This window comes from Procambarus clarkii, chromosome 70, assembly GCF_040958095.1.
Source record: "Procambarus clarkii isolate CNS0578487 chromosome 70, FALCON_Pclarkii_2.0, whole genome shotgun sequence".
In the NCBI taxonomy this organism is placed as follows: Eukaryota; Metazoa; Arthropoda; class Malacostraca; order Decapoda; family Cambaridae; genus Procambarus; species Procambarus clarkii.
Window position 1 is genome coordinate 19,080,212 of NC_091219.1, and position 23,164 is coordinate 19,103,375.

General features: G+C 39.2%; 1 protein-coding gene across 1 annotated transcript; it reads left to right on the top strand.

Moving 5' to 3' along the window:
• Positions 1–767: 767 nt before the first annotated feature.
• Positions 768–22,920, top strand: LOC138356049 (probable ATP-dependent RNA helicase spindle-E). The gene is made up of 6 exons (XM_069311618.1): positions 768–886; positions 5,787–5,867; positions 9,285–9,434; positions 15,526–15,717; positions 16,507–16,728; positions 22,553–22,920. The coding sequence occupies exons 1-6, from the start codon at positions 839–841 to the stop codon at positions 22,661–22,663; spliced, it is 804 nt and encodes a 267-aa protein (XP_069167719.1). The 5' UTR covers positions 768–838; the 3' UTR covers positions 22,664–22,920.
• Positions 22,921–23,164: the final 244 nt, after the last annotated feature.

Sequence of the window (23,164 nt, forward strand, 5' to 3'; positions counted from 1 at the left end):
TTTAAGTAGACATGTTTCTGTCTGTTTTAATCACCGATATTAATTTCTTTATTTTTATTAAACGAAAAAGTGTAGAATGAAATAATTAACATAAAAGCAAAACAATATTACATGTCACCTATTTCACACTTCATTCTACTTTTGGATTTGGCTTATGCTAGAATTATATTGGTTTATTGCTAATGTACAACAAAGAAACAGTAATTATATATGCATTAGTTTACAAGTTAGTCTAATAGTAAAGACTGTGTAACTTTCAGGCTTTAATAAGAGCAGAATATGATTGAAAATTCATTTACAATTTAATGAGCTGTTGCGGAAAGTCTCCAGAACCAATGACCAGTCACGTGTCGTACAAGTTGTAATGACCATTAACATACAATGAAAGTTATTTGACAAACAATACATAGTTTGAGTTTACCCTAGCTGTATATTACATTTTTCTATTGTTACCCTATGGTAATAACAGTAGGAGAGGGGGGCAAGAGCCATAATAAGTGCCGTGAGAGAGACGACGACGACGGGTGACCAGTAGACCGCCTTCAGCGACCCTGGCAGTCTCCGGCCGGGAGAGAAGGGTCACACCTCCTGCCTCATCTCCCTCCTGGTCTACAAGGAATACTTGTCATCAGTATTCATATAAATGTAAGGGGGAACCCGACATGGATGTTTTAATACACGGGTACAACTGGGTTAGTTTGACCTAACCCTAGGCCGGGGTTGAGGCGTGCCGGGCCCAGTCAGGTCTTACTGATGTAACTAGTCCTATTGACACTTATATTGGTGGAATATACTTAAATTAGGCTGGTGCATTGAAGGTCCAAGCTGAGAGGTCACCATGAGGTCTAGATATTTATTTTATGTGCATACCAGAAGGTACATAAAGGTGAGAGTACATATTGGTGCTTGAGTATTACATTCTTACAAAGCCACTAACACGCTTGTCCTTAAGCTAACTGATAAAAGTAGTAATATACCTATATTTTCTGAGGTTCCACCGACGCTAGTGGCCTCGACGAGGACAGGAAGCCAGCAGCTTGTCAATTGTCCCCCTCCCCATTTGCTCTGATGATCTTTTCCAGTTGGATTTTAAAATTTAAGAATTTTGACATTTACGGCTTCGGCGGGTAGGCGGCTCCATGGGTTTATAACCCTGTGGGTGAGGCAGCATCATCTCCTGTTCTCAGTCCTACAGTGTGGCTTGTTGAGCTTGAAACCATTGCTCCTGTATGTGTTACATTTGACCTTTTGAAGAAATTGTCCGTATCAACATAGGAAGAAACTCAGGAAAATGAAAGGTAGTGAACCCAGGAAAAGAAGGTAGTGATTCATCTTCTTTTTTTAATTTCATGTAACTGTTATCATTTTTTTGTCTATAAATTTTGCAAGTATTTACCTCCTTAAAATTTTCTTAGATTAAGGACCTGCCCAAAACGCTGCACGCGCTAGTGGCTTTACAAGACTGTAATTACCATATTTGTATCCTCACATTCCTTATGTGCATTCTTGTATATGCATAAATAAATAAATAAATAAATTCAATTGCATATATCTCTGGTGTACCCCCATTTACAATAATAATATTACTACAGTATTATTAATTTTTATTCTCGATAAGGTACAATGGGTTGGTGAGATTACATAAGATTAATGTTTTTACATTCTTGTATAACCACAAACACACACAGCATTTTGGGCAGGTCCTTATTCAAACATGTCGGGTAAGATGAAGAAATACATTGTAGCAAGGTTTTATATCAACATGTAACTACAATATTAATTGACAGAGGTGATTACACTTACAAAGATATGTCTTGAAGTACTAATATTGAGGAAGTAGATGGTACAAGGTACAGTGTGAGTTTGAAGCACAAGGTAGGAAACTATGGAAATGAAATTAGGTACTTTTTGGTTTTACTTTTGAACAGGGGGATGGGTTTGACAATATATTTTAATTCAATAGGGAGTAAGTTGCATAGATTGGATCCATTTATTTGCATAGATTTAATTTGACTCTGGGGATATCAAAGAGAGATTTCTAGTGTAGTGCTCATGAGTTCTATTATACCTATCAAGGAAAAGTTTCAGATCAAGATTATCATTTATGAACAAGGTTTTGTACATGTAAATAGCACATGAGAATGTGTGGCGTGTGTGTTTAGCATGGTAAGGGACTTAAACAGAGGGGCTGTGTGTTGTCTGAAGACAGAGTTTGTTAGTTATGATAGATATTTGGATTACTGTAACTAAGCATGGAGACCTCACAGAAGAACATCGATTCTCTGGAGAAGGTGCAACACTGCGCAACAAAAATCATTCCAGAGGCAAGTCAACTAACATACGAGGAACATTTGAGGGCCACAGGGGCTAACACCACTGCAAACCAGACATGACAGGGCGGATATTATTGAAACTTATAAAATACTAAACAGTTTAGAGGATGTTGATCTGAAAAATTTCTTAAAAAGGTCAGATGTAACAAACAAGGAGCAAGTTTGAAGCTCAAACAAATTTTACGGTTTCAAGCTCAAACAAGTTTTATGGTTTCAAGCTCAACAAGCCATAATTTAGGACTGAGAACAGGAGATGCTTCTTTCATCCACAGGGTTATTAACCAATGGAACTGCATACCCTGCCAAAGCAGGTAAATGACAAAACTCTGCTAACATTTAAAGTACTGTACTGTACAGCTGGAAAATATCAAGGCAAATGGGGGGAACCTTTAATAAGCTGCTGGCTTCCTGTCCTCGTCAAGGCCACTAGTGTTAGTGGTAAACTTGGGTAAATCTGGTAAACATCCTCTAAATTATTAAGTGTTTTAAAATTTTGTGACATCTGCCCTGTCATGTCTAGTTTGTGTTGTTAGCCCTATGGCCCTCAACCCTTCCTGATATGAGAGTTGACTTAGCTAATGGAATATTTTTTGTTGCCCAGTTTTGCACTTTCTTTAGAGCAGCTATGTTCTTTTGACGATGAGGTCTCCATGCTTGGATACAGTAATCCAAATAGGGGTGCACCAGAGATTTATACAGTTGAATTGCTATCTTTTCCTTAAAGTCAAAGGTACACTTGATTATTCCAAGGGTTTGGTTACCTTTTTTGACTGCTGCTCCTTTCTGTTGTGCAACTTAGCGAACAGTGGATTTTGACTCCAACGTCCTCTTCTTCATCATTCTACTATAACATTATATTATTGGTAAACAATAGCAGTGCCCGTGGTATAGTGGTTAAGATGCTCGCCTGGCGTTTCACAAGTTCTTTGTCCTGGGTTCGTATACTGGCCGGGCAAGATTTACTGGGCGCAAATCCTTAACTGTAGCCTCTGTTTAACCCAACAGTAAAATGGGTACCTGGTTAAGACGATTTGGTGGGTCGTATTCCAAGCAACATAGGATTAACCACTGCACTGCACCAAACAGCAAATGTCATTTTGTGAGTTGTGCATTTTTTTTTTACTTACCTTGACCTTACCTTGAGGTTACCTTGAGGTGCTTCCGGGGCTTAGCGTCCCCGCGGCCCGGTCGTCGACCAGGCCTCCTGGTTGCCGGACTGATCAACCTAGGCTGTTGGACGCGGCTGCTCGCAGCCTGACGTACGAGTCACAGCCTGGTTGATCAGGTATCCTTTGGAGGTGCTTATCCAGTTCTCTCTTGAACACTGTGAGGGGTCGGCCAGTTATGCCCCTTATGTGTAGTGGAAGCGTGTTGAACAGTCTCGGGCCTCTGATGTTGATAGAGTTCTCTCTCAGAGTACCAGTTGCACCTCTGTTTTTCAACGGGGGTATTCTGCACATCCTGCCATGTCTTCTGGTCTCATGTGATGTTATTTCTGTGTGCAGGTTTGGGACCAGCCCCTCTAATATTTTCCACGTGTAAATTATTATGTACCTCTCCCGCCTGCGCTCAAGGGAGTACAGTTTTAGGCTCTTTAGTCGGTCCCAGTAATTTAGATGTTTTACTGAGTGGATTCTAGCAGTAAAGGATCTCTGCACGCTCTCCAGGTCAGTAATTTCTCCAGCTTTGAAAGGTGCTGTCATTGTGCAGCAGTACTCCACTCTAGAGAGCACAAGCGTTTTGAAAAGTATCATCATCGGTATAGCATCTCTAGTGTGAAAAGTTCTTGTTATCCATAGGCTATAGGTTATCCATATGTTATCTTAGGCTATATTCTAATGTTTTTTAATGTTTTCATTACTGTTTTAAAATGAAAATAGTTGAGTTTGGAATCATTTTGACATTAACTTTACCTGACCATTTATATAAACAATAAAAATATGTCCTTAACAATTGCACTATGAAGTTTTTGCCAAAAACAGGTGAGCAGTGCAGGGGTTAAGGAACAGTTTGTTGCATCTGACAGGTCCGTTTACCAAGATGGCTCACATCTTGCACTCGAAACTCTTTGATTCCTCCTGCATCTGAACTCCATGCTCTTTTCCTTCATTCGAGCTCTCTCTCTCTCCTTGGCCTTGCTCAAGCTCTCTACTTCAGGTCTCATCTCAGCTATCACAACACATCACTACATTGCCAACAACCAACTTCTGTAATAAAGCCTATATTAAATAAACATAAAAAAGCACTAAACACACTTGAGATTTATCACCTGAACTCGAATACATAAGCTTACGTTACAATTTCCTTCAAATAGTAGCTAATTTTATTTTGACTAATCTTTCTGGCTGGTTTCCTAAATTTTGTGAAGGTCTCTGATATCCGTGCTTCCATGACCTTGTATTATTTTTATTTATATATACACAAGAGTTCTTGCATTCTTGTACTCGCCTAATTGTGCTTGCGGGGGTTGAGCTTTGGCTCTTTGGTCATTTGAGTAAAGACACTGGTAAAGACATTTGGTAAAGACACTGGCATGCATATTGTTTCGGGCAGGTCATTAATCCTAATTTTTTCCCAGAATACGACCTGCCAAATCATTTAACAAACCAGGTACCCATTCACTGCTAGGTGAACAGAGGCTACAGTTAAGGATTGGCACCCAGCCAATCCTCTCCAACCAGTATACGAACCCAGATCAAAGTGGTTGCGAAGCGCCGGGCGAGTGTTTTACCACTGTGCCACGAGGACTATTAAGTGTTAATACTGTAGTATTATTAAGTTATTACTTAAGAGTTAATGCTTAATAATACTGTTAAGAACTGTAGAGAAAATAAAATTCTGGTCCTGGCCCCTGGTAAGTAAGCATGGGTCTGAGTCTTGGTAAGGTCTTTAGTTGTAACAATAATAGTGTGTAAGTGCTGGAGTACTATTGAAGACTAGATTGTGAAGGGGTTTTCCTTGCATTCAAGGACTGAAGTAGCCAATGCTATAAGAAAATTAAAGATAAGCATCCAGATATTCCTCTTACTGCTGTTATATCCGCATACATGTTGCTCTCCACAAACACGCAATGATTATGTATATCTAGGCCTAAAATGTGTACTTGTAATGCATAACTGTCTATCAGTGCATTAATCATTCAATTTATTAATCAATATAATTTTTAAATTTATTCTTTGGGTACCATTTATACAGTCATTTAAAGAGACCTATTATTCTACCATTAAAATTACCTATCACAGTTATTCAGTAAATCTTTGCTATTGCACCAATTTTATTGTCAACACCATCACAAAAAATCTTGACTCTGTTATTTTCCCCATAACAAAAAATCAAACTACAGTAATGCAAAATAGTCTAATAGATATAAAAGTTACCACATACCATATATAATAATTGTTCATGGAAGCATAAGTATGATCAAGTCTCTAGTAATCCATTTTTTCCTTTCAGATGGCTAAACAAGGTCCTCGTAAATTTACCGGAAATGCTCAGGATTATATTGATTGGTTTAAAGGTGTTGAATTTGCACCAGTAAGTATTGGCTTTGTAATGTACTTCATTTGTTGGATGATTATGATGGGGTGTAGAGGAATCTGACCAAAAGAAATAGGAGAGAAAGAGAGAAACCAAATACTGTAAATAATAAATAAATAAATAAATTTTATTCAGGAAAAGTACATACATAGTTGATTTACAAACATAATGATGGATTTATAGACAGAGCTAGTACATACAATACCTAAAGCCACTAATACTCATAGCGTTTCGGGCAAGGTGTGGGGGGGGGGGAAACTTAGACTAAAACTTGATAGTAATTGGGATTAGGTATAAATTGTGTTGAAAGAAGGAATAAAAAATAAAAAAAGGGGGGGAACATGGCAGAAATCAGCAATTGTACACGGTGGTGAACAAACAGCATTGTTTAAAAAATAGCAAGACATGGGTTGACATTTAGGGGGTAAGGTAGGTTACATTGAGAACAAGAATGAACATGGAGAATAAAAATGAACAAGATGACACTATACCCATGACCATATTTTCCACACCCACCCATTGCAGCTCATGAAGTACCACCACTTATGTGCTCCAACATGACATCAACAGCAGTACAATACAGCTTCATACAACTAAGTGTAATGTGCTTATTGAGAGATCATCTAAAAAATATTTGAAACATTCTTGAACAATTTTTGTTTCCACATACCCGTGTTCTTAAAACACTTTTCGTGTAATAATCACATGCAATCCTTGCTTCCTCAGTGACCCCCCCCCCACCCTCGACCCCACCACCCCAAAACCACCCCTCCCCCACATCCCCAACCCCACCCACCCCTCTACCTACCTACCTCTAAATATATATTCACTAGTCTAAATACACACATGCACTGGCATACTGAAAGGGAATTATGAGGAAATGAGAAGTTTCCTAAGGGATATACCATGAGACACAGACCTCAGAGCTAGGTCTGTACAAGACATGATGGACTAGGTCACCCAAGTGTGTCAGGAGGCAGTAAACAGGTTCATCCTGGCCCAAAAAGAAAAATCCGAGAAGCAAAAGAAGAATCCATGGTTTAATAGGGCATGTATGGAAGCAAAGGAAATGAACAAAAGGGCGAGGAGGAACTTCCGAAATAACAGGACACCAGAAAGCAGAGAGAGAGATACCAGAGAACCAGGAATGAGTATGTTAGTGTGTGAAGACAAGCAGAGAAAAATTATGAAAATGATGTAGCAAGCAAAGCCAAGACCGAACCAAAGCTACTCCACAGTCACATCAGGAGGAAAACAGTGAAAGAACAGGTAATGACACTTAGAACAGGCGAGGACAGGTACAGTATACAGAGAATGACAAAGAAGTGTGTGAAGAACTCGACAAGAGGTTCCAGGAGGAGGTTTAAACATTGTCATCTCAATTCTCGTCCTAGGTTTTACAATTTAGCATCAATGTGTTCACAATAGAATTCTTTACAGGACTAAATGAATATAAAGCCCAAAAGCTCAACGAGAAAGTGAGAGCATGTTACCCGGGAGCACGCAAGAGCAATAGAATGTGTACACTCTACACTTTGGACATCTCATTTCTCACCTAGGTCTTTCATTTTGGTATCATTGTGTTTGCAATAGAATTCCCTACAGGAGTATATGCAAATACAGTATAAAGTTCAAAAGCCCGGCGTACCACCCACAGCAAACAGAGAAAGTGACGGAGCATTACCTCGGTGAGCGCTAATAAAGAGCAATAAAATTGGTATTCTCTTTCAACTTTGTTACCTCAGTCCTGGTCCTAGGTCTTTCATTTTGGTATCAATGTATTTGCAATGAAATTCCCTACAGGAGCATATGCATATAATGTTCAAAAACCGCCGTGCGGCCATTCTGAAGCCACCGCCAATTACTGTCAAGCACTCAATGCCGAGTCCTCAGCGGACCTGCCTCTAGGAAACAGGACAACTCAATGCTTAGTCGTTGCCGAGCAAAAGTGTTAAGAAGCACATCAACAAACTGGAAAAGGTGCAAAGACATGCTACTAAGTGGCTCCCAGAACTGAAGGGCAAGAGCCATGAGGAGAGGTTAGATGCATTAAATACTGTATGCCAAAACTAGAAGATAGAATAAAAAGAGGCGATATGATCACTACATACAAGATAGTAACAGGAATTGATAAAATTAACAGGGAAGACTTCCTGAGACCTGGAACTTTAGAGAACAAGAGGTCATAGATTTAAACTAACTAAACAAAGCAGCCGAGGAAATATAAAAAAATTCACTTTACCAAACAGAGTGGTAAACGGTTGGAACAAGTTAGGTGAGAAGGTGATGGAGGCCAAAATCATTAGTACTTCCAAAGTGTTATATATAACAAAGAGTGCTGGGAAGATATGGGACACCACAAGTGTAGCTCTCATACTGTAACTACACTTGGGTAATTACACAATTAATTTATTACACACCATGTCCATCCATCTACTCCTTGGCTTTCCTCTTTTCCTCTTGCCCATTTGAATACACAAACACTTATCCATTTAATCATTCATTTGTTCAACATGACCAAATAATTTGAATAAACTCTCCTCAATCTTAAAATTTTCTGACTTTTGTACTTGGCTTTCCCCTGACACATTTGTTAAGTTACTAACACCACAAATGTAGCCAAGTGTCCATTTTTACTGCTCCAGCTCAGTTTTTTATGCTTATGTCACACAAGCATCATGCATTCATAGATAAAAGTAGGCACTACAACTCCATTATGTTACCCTTTAATGACTTTTCTTTCAGTATTATTCTACCTTACTTGAGTTTTCATTTTATTTCAATATATATATATACAATAGTTCTTACATTACAAAGTCACAAGCACACATTGCAACAGTATCTTTTCCTTTCCTCTACCTCTGTTGTATTAAGTCTTCTTGTCAGCTGCTGAATCTAGTCATTTTTTCCTGCGTACCCCAGTTTCCCCACACCAAATTTTCTTCTCTCTCCATTACCAATACAGTGCCGGTACTTTACAGTTGTTTTGCCAAGTTGAAATATGTACAGAAAGAAGGAAGCAACAAACACCAATAATCTTTAACAGTTTTCTTTAAACAATGAATATATAAACAGGGGCCTGTAGTGCAGTGGTCTGCATTATCAGCTCACTAAGGTCCAGGGTTTGATTCCTGCGGTAGGACAAAAACTGTTGGGAATAGTTTCATTTCGCATGCTGCATCTGTTTACCTAGCAGTAAATAGGTACCTAGGAATTAAGGAACTGTTGTGGGTTGCATCCTGGCGAGGCCAGTCATTGGTCTAGGAGGACGTTGATAAGCCTAACATGCTTACTGTGCCTATCTGTTTAATTCACCCCATTTTAGCAATGATTAATAATTTTCTGTTCAAAGTGTTAGTAAAAAATATTTTTCGGAATTTCAGTTCGCAAATCAAGCGAGTTTTTTCTCAACAGGTGGTGCTTCCAGACAGCCAGACAGATGGTGAAGGTCTACCTTTAAGTAAAGATGAAGAATTAAGTCTCCCTCCACTGCCAGACTACATGCGACGTGAACTTGGCCACACGTATGCTCAGAAGTACCAAAAAGAATTTGAGAACACCAAGGTTAGTACAGTACTGTAATAGGTTGCTCATATTTTTTAATGTTTGCCCTATTTTTCATAATTATATTAACATGTGTAGGTACGGTATAGTAATAAAGTTGGCAAATTTGATGGTTACCAGGAGGAAGTTATTATACTAATATGAAAATTAAAGCCTAACAAGTTCCAAGGATCAAACAAAATATTTAAAATTAACCCTTCCATTGTGCAACACAGCTGTAGTACTTTTTAAGTACTGCATAAGATGTAAGTCCTTCATATACATGTGTTACTGGAAGCCTAAGTTCCAGTAACAATCCCCCATCTTTAAAAAAAAAAAGTCCAGAGTGTCTCCGTTTCCTCCAAGGGCCTTAGTAAAAACGTGAGAACCATGTCTGGCACTTCACCATCCAGTGTCTGGATGTGCAGAACGGCCATACTAGGATCCATTGAACTTTTTAGCAGAAGAGTTATTATCAGGTATATTTACAGGAAAAATGTGTGTTATGTGCAGTTACAGTATAACATTTAGGTTTATGTATTTTAGTATGAATAAATACATGGTGTACATATACTTTCCTCACTCTGCTGTAGTTACTCTGTATTATTCAATTTATCCATATCTCACCTATGGTATCAGTGTCTGGGGATCTACCACCCTTAATTACCTCTGACCCCTAATTACTTGAAACAAAACAAAAAAACAAAATCAATAAGTAGAACAATAACAAATTCCAGTCCCAGACGCCACTCTGCAACCTTACCGAAACCTTTAAACATGTTAAATATCAAGTTTTTACACATACCGAGATGTTCTCTATATCTACAAAACTAAATTGCAATGATAATCCTGATTACACACAGAGATCACACTAACGTGATGCATTAAATGAACAAATCCACAAGGGCTGTGATGAGGATTCGAACCTGCGTCCGGGAGCATCCCAGACACTGCCTTAATTGACCTTAAATTGCGCATCGCATCATATGATGCTTTGGAGTACTACGCAAGATTTGAACGGCCCGCGAATACACGGGGTTCACCACACCTTCATCAGGGCTCTTGTAAACAGACACCATTTAAAAAAAAATCGTGGGCCAAATTCCCGGGTGTTAGGGGCCTCAGTATTGAGTGAGCAACTAAGCCTGACACACGCAGCATGAGCTCACAGCACTGCTGTTCACCTTGTTCACAAGGTGAAACAGCACCAAAATGAAATAAAAAAATGAAACAAGAGAAATGCTCTACAAATCAAGGGACCCAGAATGTGGAATGACCTTCCCAACCATGTTAAAGACTGTACCTCTCTCAACCAGTTTAAGATAAAAACTAAGCACTACCTAATAAATTCCCTGTAACCTACCTTACCCCTCTTGTCAACCCATGTCTGTTTTGTTTTTTAAACAACGCTGTTTGAATGTAATTGTCTGTAATAATTTGTAATTGTATTTGTGCTGCTTTTTCAGCCATGTTCCATCCCTCTTTTACCTCTATTTTTATTTGTTCTCAACACATTTTATTCTTTATTCCCATTAGTATTAAGCTTTAGTCATTAATGTTTTTCCTGCCCGAAACGCTTTGCTTAACACTTTCGCGCTTTAGATTAGAGATAACTCGTCGCTGTTTTTTCTTACGATTCCGCATAACAGACTACTTTTCTCGTCCATCGAAAAAATATTTCTATAAATTCCATTTTTTAACCGAAATGGATGGGGATACTTTTGTTTTGTAGAGAATTTATTTGCGAATTTTTTGGTACCAGAATGAATATTATATCACATAAACTTCTATGAGTAAAAAAAAAAAATACACAAAGTATGTTTGGGGGTGTGGCGAGCGTGTGGCAGTGGGTTCCCTTTAGCCGTTGATATATCCAACACGTGGGAAATATTTGTATGTGTTATGTATATGTCTGTGTAGGGAATTTTACTGCGATCACTGTCATACAAATTATAAAATGTTTCAACAAGTATAAACATGACAAACCTCAAACGAACGAAAACAATGCGTTCGTTTCTGCCGCGAACGCATACTGAGCGACGTGGTTCTATATTTGGCGCTTCTCTTACACATGCTTTGTACAAATGTTATACAGTTCATCTTATAGAAAATTTTATTGCGAACACATTGGTATAAAAAAGAAATACGTACATAGAAAAGTAGGGTCAGGAAACGTATAAACATTCCAAGCATGATTTCCCCCCTGTGTTTTCGCCAGTGCGCTCGCGGCTAACTACTCTCCACTTCACACACTCTTGCGGGTGGGCAATTACCTATATTAAACATTCATATGCATATGTCCGTGTAGAGAATTTTATTGCGATTCCAATGATACCAAAATTACCGATGTAGGACAACTGTAGGCTTCGCAACCATTAAGAGTGGAAACATTTTGTTGCTGTTTGGCACTCTCGGCGAGTGATCTGCATAGTTTTTTATTTGGTGTTGATACTCCTTATGCTTGGGCGGCATTTTATAGGTATGCTCTTATAGACAATTTCATTGCGAACACAGTGATACCAAATTTAAATACGTGCGCCTTCAATTATTGTCAGGACAGTCAAAAGAGTGTACACTTTTTCGGTCTTACCGCGTAGGCGCGCGAAGTGCCGAAAGCATCTGGGGTATTGTTTTTTTTTGAGCGCCGAGAGCGCGAAAGTGTTAATAGTGGCTTTAGGCATTGTATGTACTAGCTCTATCTATTAATCCAACAAACTTTGTAAAATCTCTTGTATGTATGTACCTTACCTAAATAAACATTTATTTTTATTTTTTTTGTGACCACAGCATCGCCTAAAAATGCCATAATATACTTGTTCATGCTATTATGTAGTGATGATATTATTACAGAAGACCCCTGACTGTGATAAAACTGGCTAGGGTTCTGATAATAGCTGGATTGTGGTGATATTTAGCGCTGTGCTCCATGGAGGGAGGAGTAATGCTGTGGGAGGCAGGGTAGTGGCGTTGTCTTCTGACTGTGTGTGGCCACCTTTTATTGACTACACTCCCCATACCAGCTTAGTGGTTCGCTATGGTGAACACAAATGTACATACAGGTACTTACATATAACGTGTGTATAGAGGGTATAAACAGCAAGAGGAGTAGGTTGGGAGCCGCCATTTTGGTGAGGGCGGTGGTGTCGTCTTCACGACTTACCATGTTGTTTACTGGTGACCACGATGGTCTTTGGGCACCATACCAGTTTACTTGTATAAGTATGGTGAATAAAACAGGTAGATACTTGTATATAATGTGTTTATATAGCGTAATAACACCACAAACAGTATTGTTGGAGGAGACATATTAGTGAGTCTGGCCTTGAGGGCGGCAGCCACCAGCTGACTGTGTGAGCTGGTGGCTGGATTACGTCTTTGTGCTTTTACTCACCACCAAGCTTAGATGTTCCTAATACCTAATTCACCCAAATCTTTAGTACTAAAGTATGTACAAGTTATTGCTTACCTTTATTGATGACTCCTTGTTGGCATATGGAAGACGGTGAGGAGGGGTGGGAGAGGAGGAGAGGTGTTATTGTTTGGAACGAAAGTACCTTTCCATTATAACATCATGCAGTGATGACTTCTTTGGAGTACACTCTATCCTATATTTTGCCTGCATACCACTAGGACCTGCTTGTGGCTCACTGCTTGTTTTTCTTATTAAAAACCTTTCCATGGAGACTGGTTTTCCTACGTTGTAACACTTGTCTGTAGTGAGGCATCAGTGTCATTAATAAGGTTAAGACAATGGCCTACTACAGCATGCTCTGGGCGAGTTGTTTCAATAAAAGTTTGCATTTTTTCCCATAATCTACACAATTTCTTAATTGTTGAGGAAAGGACATTCTGTACTACCTCCTCCTGAAGAAATTTCCTCGGCTGTCTCTTGTTGCTGCTCCTTGTGAAAAGCTAGGAGTTCTTCAGTGGTCAGCTCTTCGCTGTGTTCATCAACCAACTCGCAACACAAAACACTCAACTCTCACAACACTATGAATGCCACTTCTTTTTCTAAATTTCTCAAACCATCCCCTGCTCGTCTTAAACTCTTTCGTATCTGTATTACTCGATCCAAGGGTTTTCTTTAAAAGGTCTTCGTGCAGTTGCCTTGCTTTTTCACAAATGATGGCCTCTGAAACGCTATCATCTCCTAACTCCTTGTCGTGTATCCAAGTTAATAACTTTTTCAACATCCTCAAGTGTTTGTGATCTTTGTTTCATGATTGTTGATACACCTTTTGGCACTTTAGCACTCGTAATGTCCTTTTTCTTAGCAATTATAGTACATATCGTTGACATAGATTTCTTGTACAGCCTAGCTAGTTCAACAACCCATGTGCCATTTTCATGTTTACAAATGAATTTTTGTTTTCCTCTATGGTCATCCTCACATGTGTTTTCTTGGATTGAACCTTATCACTGGCTTTCTTGGGACCCATGGCAAGATATATAATAATTACTTTTATATTCAAATACCCCAAAATTAAAAAAAAACACTAATTCTTTACAAAGAATTCATGCGCGATTGTTACTTGGCGGAAGGCACTAGTAAACTGAGGCGCGGTCGCCGTGTCACCACGCTCTAGGTTGGCCATACACATATCAACAAATTGTTACCCGAGGCAAAGTTCGTAACCTGATAAGGATTTTACAAAGAAATTGGGCTCGTAACCCAAAAAGTTTGTAAAGAGGGGCATTTGTAAGCCGAGGTGTCACCTGAAATTTTTACTCTCGTTATCTCTGTTGACCAAACCACACAGAAAGTGAAGGGATGATGACGTTTTGGTCCGTCCTGGACCATCTTGAGAATAGGCACAGTTGATAAAATGCAAAGGGTAACCAAGGCGAAAGAATGATTTGTAGATAAAGGCAATTTCAGAATCAAGAAACTGAGGGTTGCTGATGCATAGAGCGCGGAGGAAGAGAGAGACGAAGACACCTTTCTTAACAGGAGGAGGATGGTAGGAAAAGAAGTGAATGTACATGCCACTATGCATGGGTTTGCAGTAGACAGAGAAAGAGAACCCGGACACAGAGCTGTGAACATGTACGTCAAGAAAAGGAAGGAGGGAATTAGATTCCCATTCAACTTTGAAATGGATGGAAGGAGCCAGATTGTTAAGAGAGGAGAGGAAAGGCTGGAAAAGACTAAGGTCATGAGGCCATAAAGCATAAATATCATAAACATAGCAAAGCCAGAGAGAGGAACGAGTATCATTAGAAGGAAGAACAGCAGTTTCGAAGTATTCCATGTAGAAATTGGCAAGAACAAGGGAGAGAGGGGAACCCATAGCGACACTGAAAATTTGAGTGCAATATTTACCGTTGAAAGAGTTAGTCAACACAGAGTCTTATGAGTTTGAGGAAAAACTCAAGTGGGGAAACGGGAGAGGAAGAAGGCTCTCAGTCGCCTTCTGTCTAAGGAAAGAGAGAACGTCATCGAGGGCAACATTAGTGAACAGAGTTGACATCAAGACTAAGCATCTTACAGAAGGGCTGGAGGCGCAGTCTTTCTATGAAATCCTGAGAGTGACGAAGGTGGGCAGGAGAAAAGGTGCCATGGTAAGGCGTCAGAGTTTTAGCAAGCCAGGAGGCAAGAGGATAACTGACAGAGCCCAGTGACGAAATGATAGGACGAAGAGGAATGCCAGGAGTTTTAGGTAGACCATAGAAATAAGGAAGAGAAGGGCAGATGACACGGAAACCTTTAATGAGATCGAAATCAGGACGACAAAGACTAGAGAGCTGTCTTAGTTTGCGGATAAAGGAATTTTTAAGGTGATCCAAAGGGTTAGAAGTCAGAGGGACATGTGTGCAGGAGTCAGAGAGCAAGACATCTGCTTTCTGGAGGTAGTTCTCACGGTCAAGGACAATCCCCGAATTGCCTTTGTCGTTATCTCTGACTAAAGCAAGACTTTGTCCCCTTGTTAATCCTTTAATATACCTGTAATAACTCGCCAAACTGCACGTTGTCAGGTGTCACTTGTTATATTCTCATCGCTTTAAAAATGTCAAGTTTTGTTAGTAACTAAATAGAGTATGTCTCGTAATAATTCTCGTATTACAGTATTCTAAAATATGTTACCCCTCTTATTTTTTGTTTTTTGTGCAGGTGTTGCAGAGTGCTAACACTCCTGACAGTGCACACACTTCTTGGGGAGTGGCTCTAGAGGAAGAAACATTAGCAGGCTCAGCACTTGAGGATGAAGATGTGGATGCTCAGAAGGCACAAGTTTACTTGCATTACAATTTCAACAATAAAGATCTGGAGGCAACCTTGCCCATTTTTGATGCCCGAAAGGAAGTGAGTAACTTGTGCAGTGCATGCAAGAAATGTGGGCCTTTATATCTATATATATATATAATTTTTTTTTAAAGTGTAATAGATCCAGCAAAGATTACCATTGTACCATTTACGAGTATTGTCAGCGCTTGTCAAGAGTGCTTATCTTTCAGTGACAAAGGAAGATAGTGCGCTTTGTCCTGCTTCCTAGCCATTTATACCTGTGTCACCAATAGTTTCTCTTGACATTAAGAATTTCATCATATTTCTCTCCAAAGTTGTGGATGTCAAGCTTTCACCAATATCCTATCTCTCTTTTTTTAATTTAAATAGACTTACTTTATCCACTTCATCTATGCCTCTCGAGATGTTGTACATAGTTATCGTGTCATCTTTGTTTCTTCTCTCCTCTAAGGTTGTATGGGTGAGTTCTCTCAGCTTGGCCTCATAGCACAGGCCTCTCAATTCTGGTACTAGTCTAATAGCAAACCTCTGAACTTCCTCATGAACAGCTTCTTTCGAACTGTTTAAGCCTTCTCATATAATGTGCTAATTAAGAAAAACTATGAAATAAGATCTGATCCTCTATTTGTTCTTAGAAACTCCCATAAAGTACTTTCAGCACACGTTTGCAACTTACTTCTGTTAAATCTTTTCTGTAACTCGATGTTTAAGCATCTTATTCACTACACCTGCTAATGGTTTATTTGTTAGTTTACCTCCTATTTGAAATCAGTTTGCTTGAACTGAAATGAGAGTAACATTTTAAGGTTTCTGTAATATTTCATGCTAATTTTTATATTTTTCTAGATCTTGGAGAAGATTGCTCTATATCAAGTTGTCATTATTGAGGGAGAAACAGGATGTGGAAAATCAACGCAAGTTCCTCAATTCATTCTTGATGATGCTGTGGAAAAACTTTGTCATTGCAATATTGTGGTCACACAGCCTCGCAAGATTGCTGCTATTTCTTTGGCTAGTAGAGTGTGCAAAGAACGTGGCTGGCAATTGGGAAAGTTAGTTGGCTATCAGGTAAGATTGTTGTGTTGTAAATAATTAATTAATTTATATTCAAGAAAGGACATACAGTGGTGATTGCGTGTGACATTCTTGCAGTGGCACTAACACATATCATTTTGGGCAGGTCCTTAAGCTAACAATAAATGTATTAATAATTTAATAATTCATTGTATTGGGAGACAAGAAGCAAGAGTGTGTATTCATACACGTTAGGCTTTTATCAAGTTCTCCCCCCCCCCCCCCCCCCAAGGCCTAATTACTGACCCCGCCCAGGATGGTAACCCCACATAAAGCTGGCTAATTCCTGAGTACCTATTCACTACTTGGTGAACAGACCCATTAGGTGAAAGGAAATGTGTGTAACCATTTTTGTCCCGCCCGGGATTCGAACCCAGAATTCTAGATTGTATGTCGAGAATGAACCCGCCTGTATTACTGGGACCCGTGTTAGATACATCGTAACAGAATTTGAATTCTACATAATAACTACATTATAACTTGATAGTATAGATTATGCTGTGCAGTGGAGTTGGTGTGGGTGTCAACACCAGGTGTATAGTTTGCTGGGGAAGAGGACACAAATGCTCAACTTGGATGGTTTTTGTTAGTTTCTTTTCAAATATATAGTTGCAAATATATGGTTTGTGTTTAATAATGCAAGTTGACCAGACCACACACTAGAAGGTGAAGGGACGATGTCGTCCCTTCACCCCTCTAGTGTGTGGTCTGGTCAACATACTTTAGCCACGTTATTGTGACTCATTGCCTGCTTAACACTTTCGCGCTCTCGGCGCTCAAAAAAAAACAATACCCCAGATGCTTTCGGCACTTCGCGCGCCTACGCGGTAAGACCGAAAAAGTGTACACTCTTTTGACTGTCCTGACAATAATTGAAGGTGCATGTATTTAAATTTGGTATCACTGTGTTCGCAATGAAATTGCTTATAAGAGCATACCTATAAAATGCCGCCCAAGCATAAGGAGTATCAACACCAAATAAAAAACTATGCAGATCACTCGCCGAGAGTGCCAAACAGCAACAAAATGTTTCCATTCTCTTAATGGTTGCGAAGCCTACAGTTGTCCTACATTGCTAATTTTGGTATCATTGGAATCGCAATAAAATTCTCTACACGGACATATGCATATGAATGTTTAATATAGGTAATTGCCCACCCGCAAGAGTGTGTGAAGTGGAGAGTAGTTAGCCGCGAGCGCACTGGCGAAAACACAGGGGGGAAATCATGCTTGGAAAGTTTATACATTTATACGTTTCCTGACCCTACTTTTCTATGTATTTCTTTTTTATACCAATGTGTTCGCAATAAAATTTTCTATAAGATGAAATGTATAACAATTGTACAAAGCATGTGTAAGAGAAGCGCCAAATATAGAACCACGTCGCTCAGTATGCGTTTGCGACAGAAACGAACGCATTGTTTTCGTTCGTTTGATGTTTGTCATGTTTATACTTGTTGAAACATTTTATAATTTGTATGACAGTGATCGCAGTAAAATTCCCTACACAGACATATACATAACACATACAAATATTTCCCACGTGTTGGATATATCAACGGCTAAAGGGAACCCACTGCCACACGCCCGCCACACCCAGAGCCACACCCGCCACACCCCCAAACATACTTTGTGTTTTTTTTTTTTTTTACTCATAGAAGTTTACATGATATAATATTCATTCTGGTACCAAAAAATTCGCAAATAAATTCTCTACAAAACGTATATAATATAACTTCTTATAGATGATAAAAAATTCCAAATAGGTGTACTTACCTTGTCTATGTTGATTGAAGATCAACAGTTGAGCATTTTTTCTTCACTCCACCATCTTCAGGCTTCTGATCCTGAAGTTGCTCATCTGATGTTTCTTAGGTGGAGTGAAGCTGTTGCCGGTGGTTATTTTTTCTCCACCCAAAATATCTTTCTTCGGTGGTACCTTGTGTAGCAAGGCGCAGCGCACAGTGCCACATCACAAGTTTTACATCCATATATCACGTCCCTCCTTTTGCCAGACTTGAAACAAACACGGCATCTTCTTTTTTTAGCCAAGTGCACGAGTTCATGCGTCAACTTGTAGTTGAGACGTTGTTCTGAATCTATAATTCTTGTATTTCTTGGATGCACTGGATGAATATTGTCTTCTACAGGAACCACCAAACTTGTAGTAGAATCTTCTATGAAATCAGAAACATCAAATGGTTCTATGTCCTCAATGTCCATTTCAGAATTTGTGGTTGATGAGTGGGCTTGAGGTGTTGAGGTGAACAGAGGACGCCTCGCACCAGATGGGCCGGGTGTTGAAACTGCCGCGTCAGCAGGAGGAGCTGCGCTGGCATCTATGTCGGGAACATGTGGTATGCTTGTTGTTGTTGGCCATTCCTCGCTGTTCCACACCAATAAGGCTTTTATTCCTACTGCGTGAAACTCTAATAGTGTTAGTTTTTTTTATATCTGTTGAGTAGTGGTTATACAATGCGTATGCATTGTGCATGGCCATTTGCAGAAAATAGAAAGTGATCTTCTTGGTCCATTTGTGGGTTTTTCTTGCAAACTCATAATATTTGACCATTTGATCAAAATGATCAACACCTTTCATGAACTTATTGTAATCCACTATGGCCTTTGGTTTGTTCATTTTCACAATTTCTACTCCAGTTCTCCTGTCACGTTTACGAACGCGTTTCCTGCGCTGTGCTAGAGTAGTGTCGGCATTGCGGATATTGGTGATGACAGAGCTTGTCCTTCCAAACTATAACATGATTTCTATTTCCATGAAAACTCCATGAATGAAACTCCATGAAAAGTATTTCATGGAGAAAATCTGAGAGTATCCCCATCCATTTCGGTTAGAAAATAGAATTTATAGAAATATTTTTTCGATGGACTACAAAAGTAGTCTGTTATGCGGAATCGTAAGAAAAAACGGTGGCGAGTTATCTCTAATCTAAAGCGCGAAAGTGTTAATAATGCAATTTATGGATACATAATTGACAAAAACAGTGAATACAACTGTTCTACAATGTATTATATCTACATATGTCGCACAATAACCTATTACTGGCATAGCTCAAAGAACGTGTCTTCACATTCCTTTGCTGTGAATCAGTCTGGAAATGTCATTCAGGAATGGATTCAAACACTGGCAGTAAAGACCAAATCTCTAATATGACAATAGTCTTAGGCCTAGAGTACATAGCCTCATTGCATTGCAAGCAATTACAAATGATAGCAAAATTTATTCATGTGTTTTGGGTTAACTTCATTATCCATATAATAACCATATATATATCATTGATATAAAAACCAGGGGCCAGATTTACGAGCAATTATGCAAGCACTTACGAATCTGTACATTTTGTTTCAATCTTTGTGCGGCTTTGTTTACAATTATTAAACAGTTAATGAGCTCTGAAGCACCAGGAGGTTGTTTATAACAATAGCAATAGTTGATTGGGAAGTTTTCATGCTTGTAAACTGTTTAATCCTTCTGTTGCTAAGGGCTATTTGGCCATTGTCACCCACAGGCACATAACAAAAAAAAAAAATTCTAAACCTGTTAACTTGTGTTCCCTGAACACAGGAAAAAATAATAAAAAAATCATAAATGTATATTTTGGCCGCTATAGGGCGGGGAAGTCTGGCAAAAAGGAGGCGCTGACTCAGCATGAGTCTGAGGTGGTCTGCTCAGCCCCAGCTGTTGGGCAGGATTGGCCACAAAGAGAAAATTACCTAATTATTTCAATGTCTCTGATTGATTGATTGATTGATTTTTTTTGTTTGTTTTTTCTTTCTGTAATAATATTCAATAGTGTGTAGTGTGATATATTTATGTAATAAAATGTGTGAATCATCGCTGTACTCATAATTATGGTGAGCATATTATTGATTAAATTGTGTTCATAAAACAATAAAAAAATACTTTGTCGGTTATTACACTATATACACAGGTTATATATACGTATCTGAATGTTTTGTTCACCATAATGAACCACTAAGTTGATATTGCGAGTCATAAAGCAGCGAGGTGTGGCCACCACATCTGCCAGTCAACCTCTCTCCGCCATTCCCTCCCTCAATGACTCCTCACTCGCTCACATCCTCCTCCCACCATACTGTTTTTGCTTTTATTTGGCTGTCACTCCCCTCCCTCACCTCACCTCACCTGACTCGCCAACATCTGCCTCCCACCATACTGTGTTTTGGTTTTATTCACTATATTCAGATGTTATATATAAGTATCTGCACGTTTTGTTCACCATAACGAACAACTAAGCTGGTATAGTGAGTCCAAACAGTAAAAGGTGGTCACACAGAGTTGGCAGACAACACTACCTCCCTCCCCACCAAGATTACTCCTCCCACTACAGCGCTAATTATCACAACAATCCTGCTATTATCAGAATCCTGGACATTTTTATCACAGTCGGGGGTCTTCTGTAATACCATCATCGCTAAATAATAGCATGTACGTATATATTGTGGCATTTTTAGGCGATGCTGTGGTCACAAGCTGAACAGCAGTGCTGTGAGCTCATGCTGTGTGTGCCAGCCTTGGTGGCTCACTCAGTACTGAGGACCTCACACCCGGGAATGTGGCCCACAATTTAAAAAAAAAAATGGCATCTGTTTATAAGAGCCCTGATAAGGTGAGGTGAAACCCGTGTATCTGCGGGCCGTTTAAATCTTGCGTAGTACTGTACTCCAACACTTCACATGACGTGAAGCGCACTTTTGGGTAAGTTACTCAACACGTCGCATGACTTGTTGCGCAGTTTAAGGGTTAATAAATGTAACCAAAGCCGTCAAAGATTGACGAAAGATGTACCCGTTTGTAAGTACTTGCGTAAGTGCTTTGTGAATCTGGCCCCACACAATGATATAGGACAATGATGGTAACTGTCTTGGCATAGGTCAGAGCATCAAATGACAATAATTGAATGTTAGGGGTTAATGACCAGATGCACTGAATAAAGAGAGATTGCACATTTTCTGAGCTATTGCACCAAATTGTTCTGTGCAGTACCATAATTACTCAACTCAAATCAGCAATTAAAACAATAACAAACTTAAGCTCCAGACAGCAATTGGCGCACTTAAATCTTTGAATGTTAGATATGAAGTCATTGCACATTCTCTAAAGTGTACTCTGTATACACTGTCTATATAAAACTGAACTGCAGTGCTAATTCCAATCTTAAATGCTTCCTTGAGGGTTGTAACAGAATCCATGGGTGCCACATGAGAAACAAATATCTATTTTACATTCTAAGAGTGCACCTTAATCAAAGTATAAATGCTTGGCAAATAAAGCGTCCCAAAGTGTGGAGTGACCTTCCTAACATCAATGACTGTCCCCTCTCTCAACTAGTTAGAAAGAGAAACTAAGTACTACCTAATCAACTGTATGGAACCTACCTTACTTCCTAAATGTCAACTTTTGTTTTGCTATTTTGAACATTACTGAACCTGTAAAGTTGCTGATATCTACCATGTAAAAATAAATAAACCAAATTGTATTCCTTCTTAAAATTATTAAATCTAAAAATTTCTTGCATTCTCTGCTTGGCGCCCAACCACTTGGGCTGGACGGTTGAGCGATGGTCTCGCTTCATGCAGGTCAGTGTTCAATTCCCAACAGCCCAAGTGGTTGAACACCATTCCTTCACCCTGTCACATCCCAAATTTTTATACTGATCCAATTCAAGTGTTATATAGTCTTAATGACTTGGAGCCTTCCGCTGATAATTCCCTCCCTCTCTACTTGGCTTCGCAAGTACTGTACCATCAAGTAATGCTATCACCCTTCACTTGCCAGGTTACTAAAAATGACAGCCAGCAGGTGGCAGCACCTCCATCAGTATACTGTAGGAGAGAGAGAAGGATGGTTGAATTGAAATTCAACTGTATTGTTACTAATTTATACTAACATCACCCTGGAGGAGGTAGAATCATATTTCACAATGTTTGCTGATGAGGCGAAATTTACAAGAAAATGACCTACACGGGGGCACCTCACAAGCACACACACCACAAAACCTGTGTGTGTAGAATCTCTGCCCTCTCTCGTGGAATCCAGGGGACGCTCCTCTAAAGAAAGTGCATGGGAAAACTTTGCCTACAGAATCATACTCGTTTATTAATACATATCAAACACAAATGAAATAAAAAAAAACACAAAACCAACTGGTATTTTAACTTTGAGAAACCTTTACATTAACAACCACAAAAGCTAAACTATATATACCAGTCATTACAATAAACTAGTTACACGATTTAACACTATTGCACTCCGTTGCCTACGTCCGTCGTTATGTATTTTTCTCAAGTCATCTCGGTTGCCTCCATCTTGCGTCACTCGTTAAAATATTTTTTAAAAATTTAAATTTTATCCGCTCAATCTGGGAGTGGTTTTAAAATGAGTGCCTTT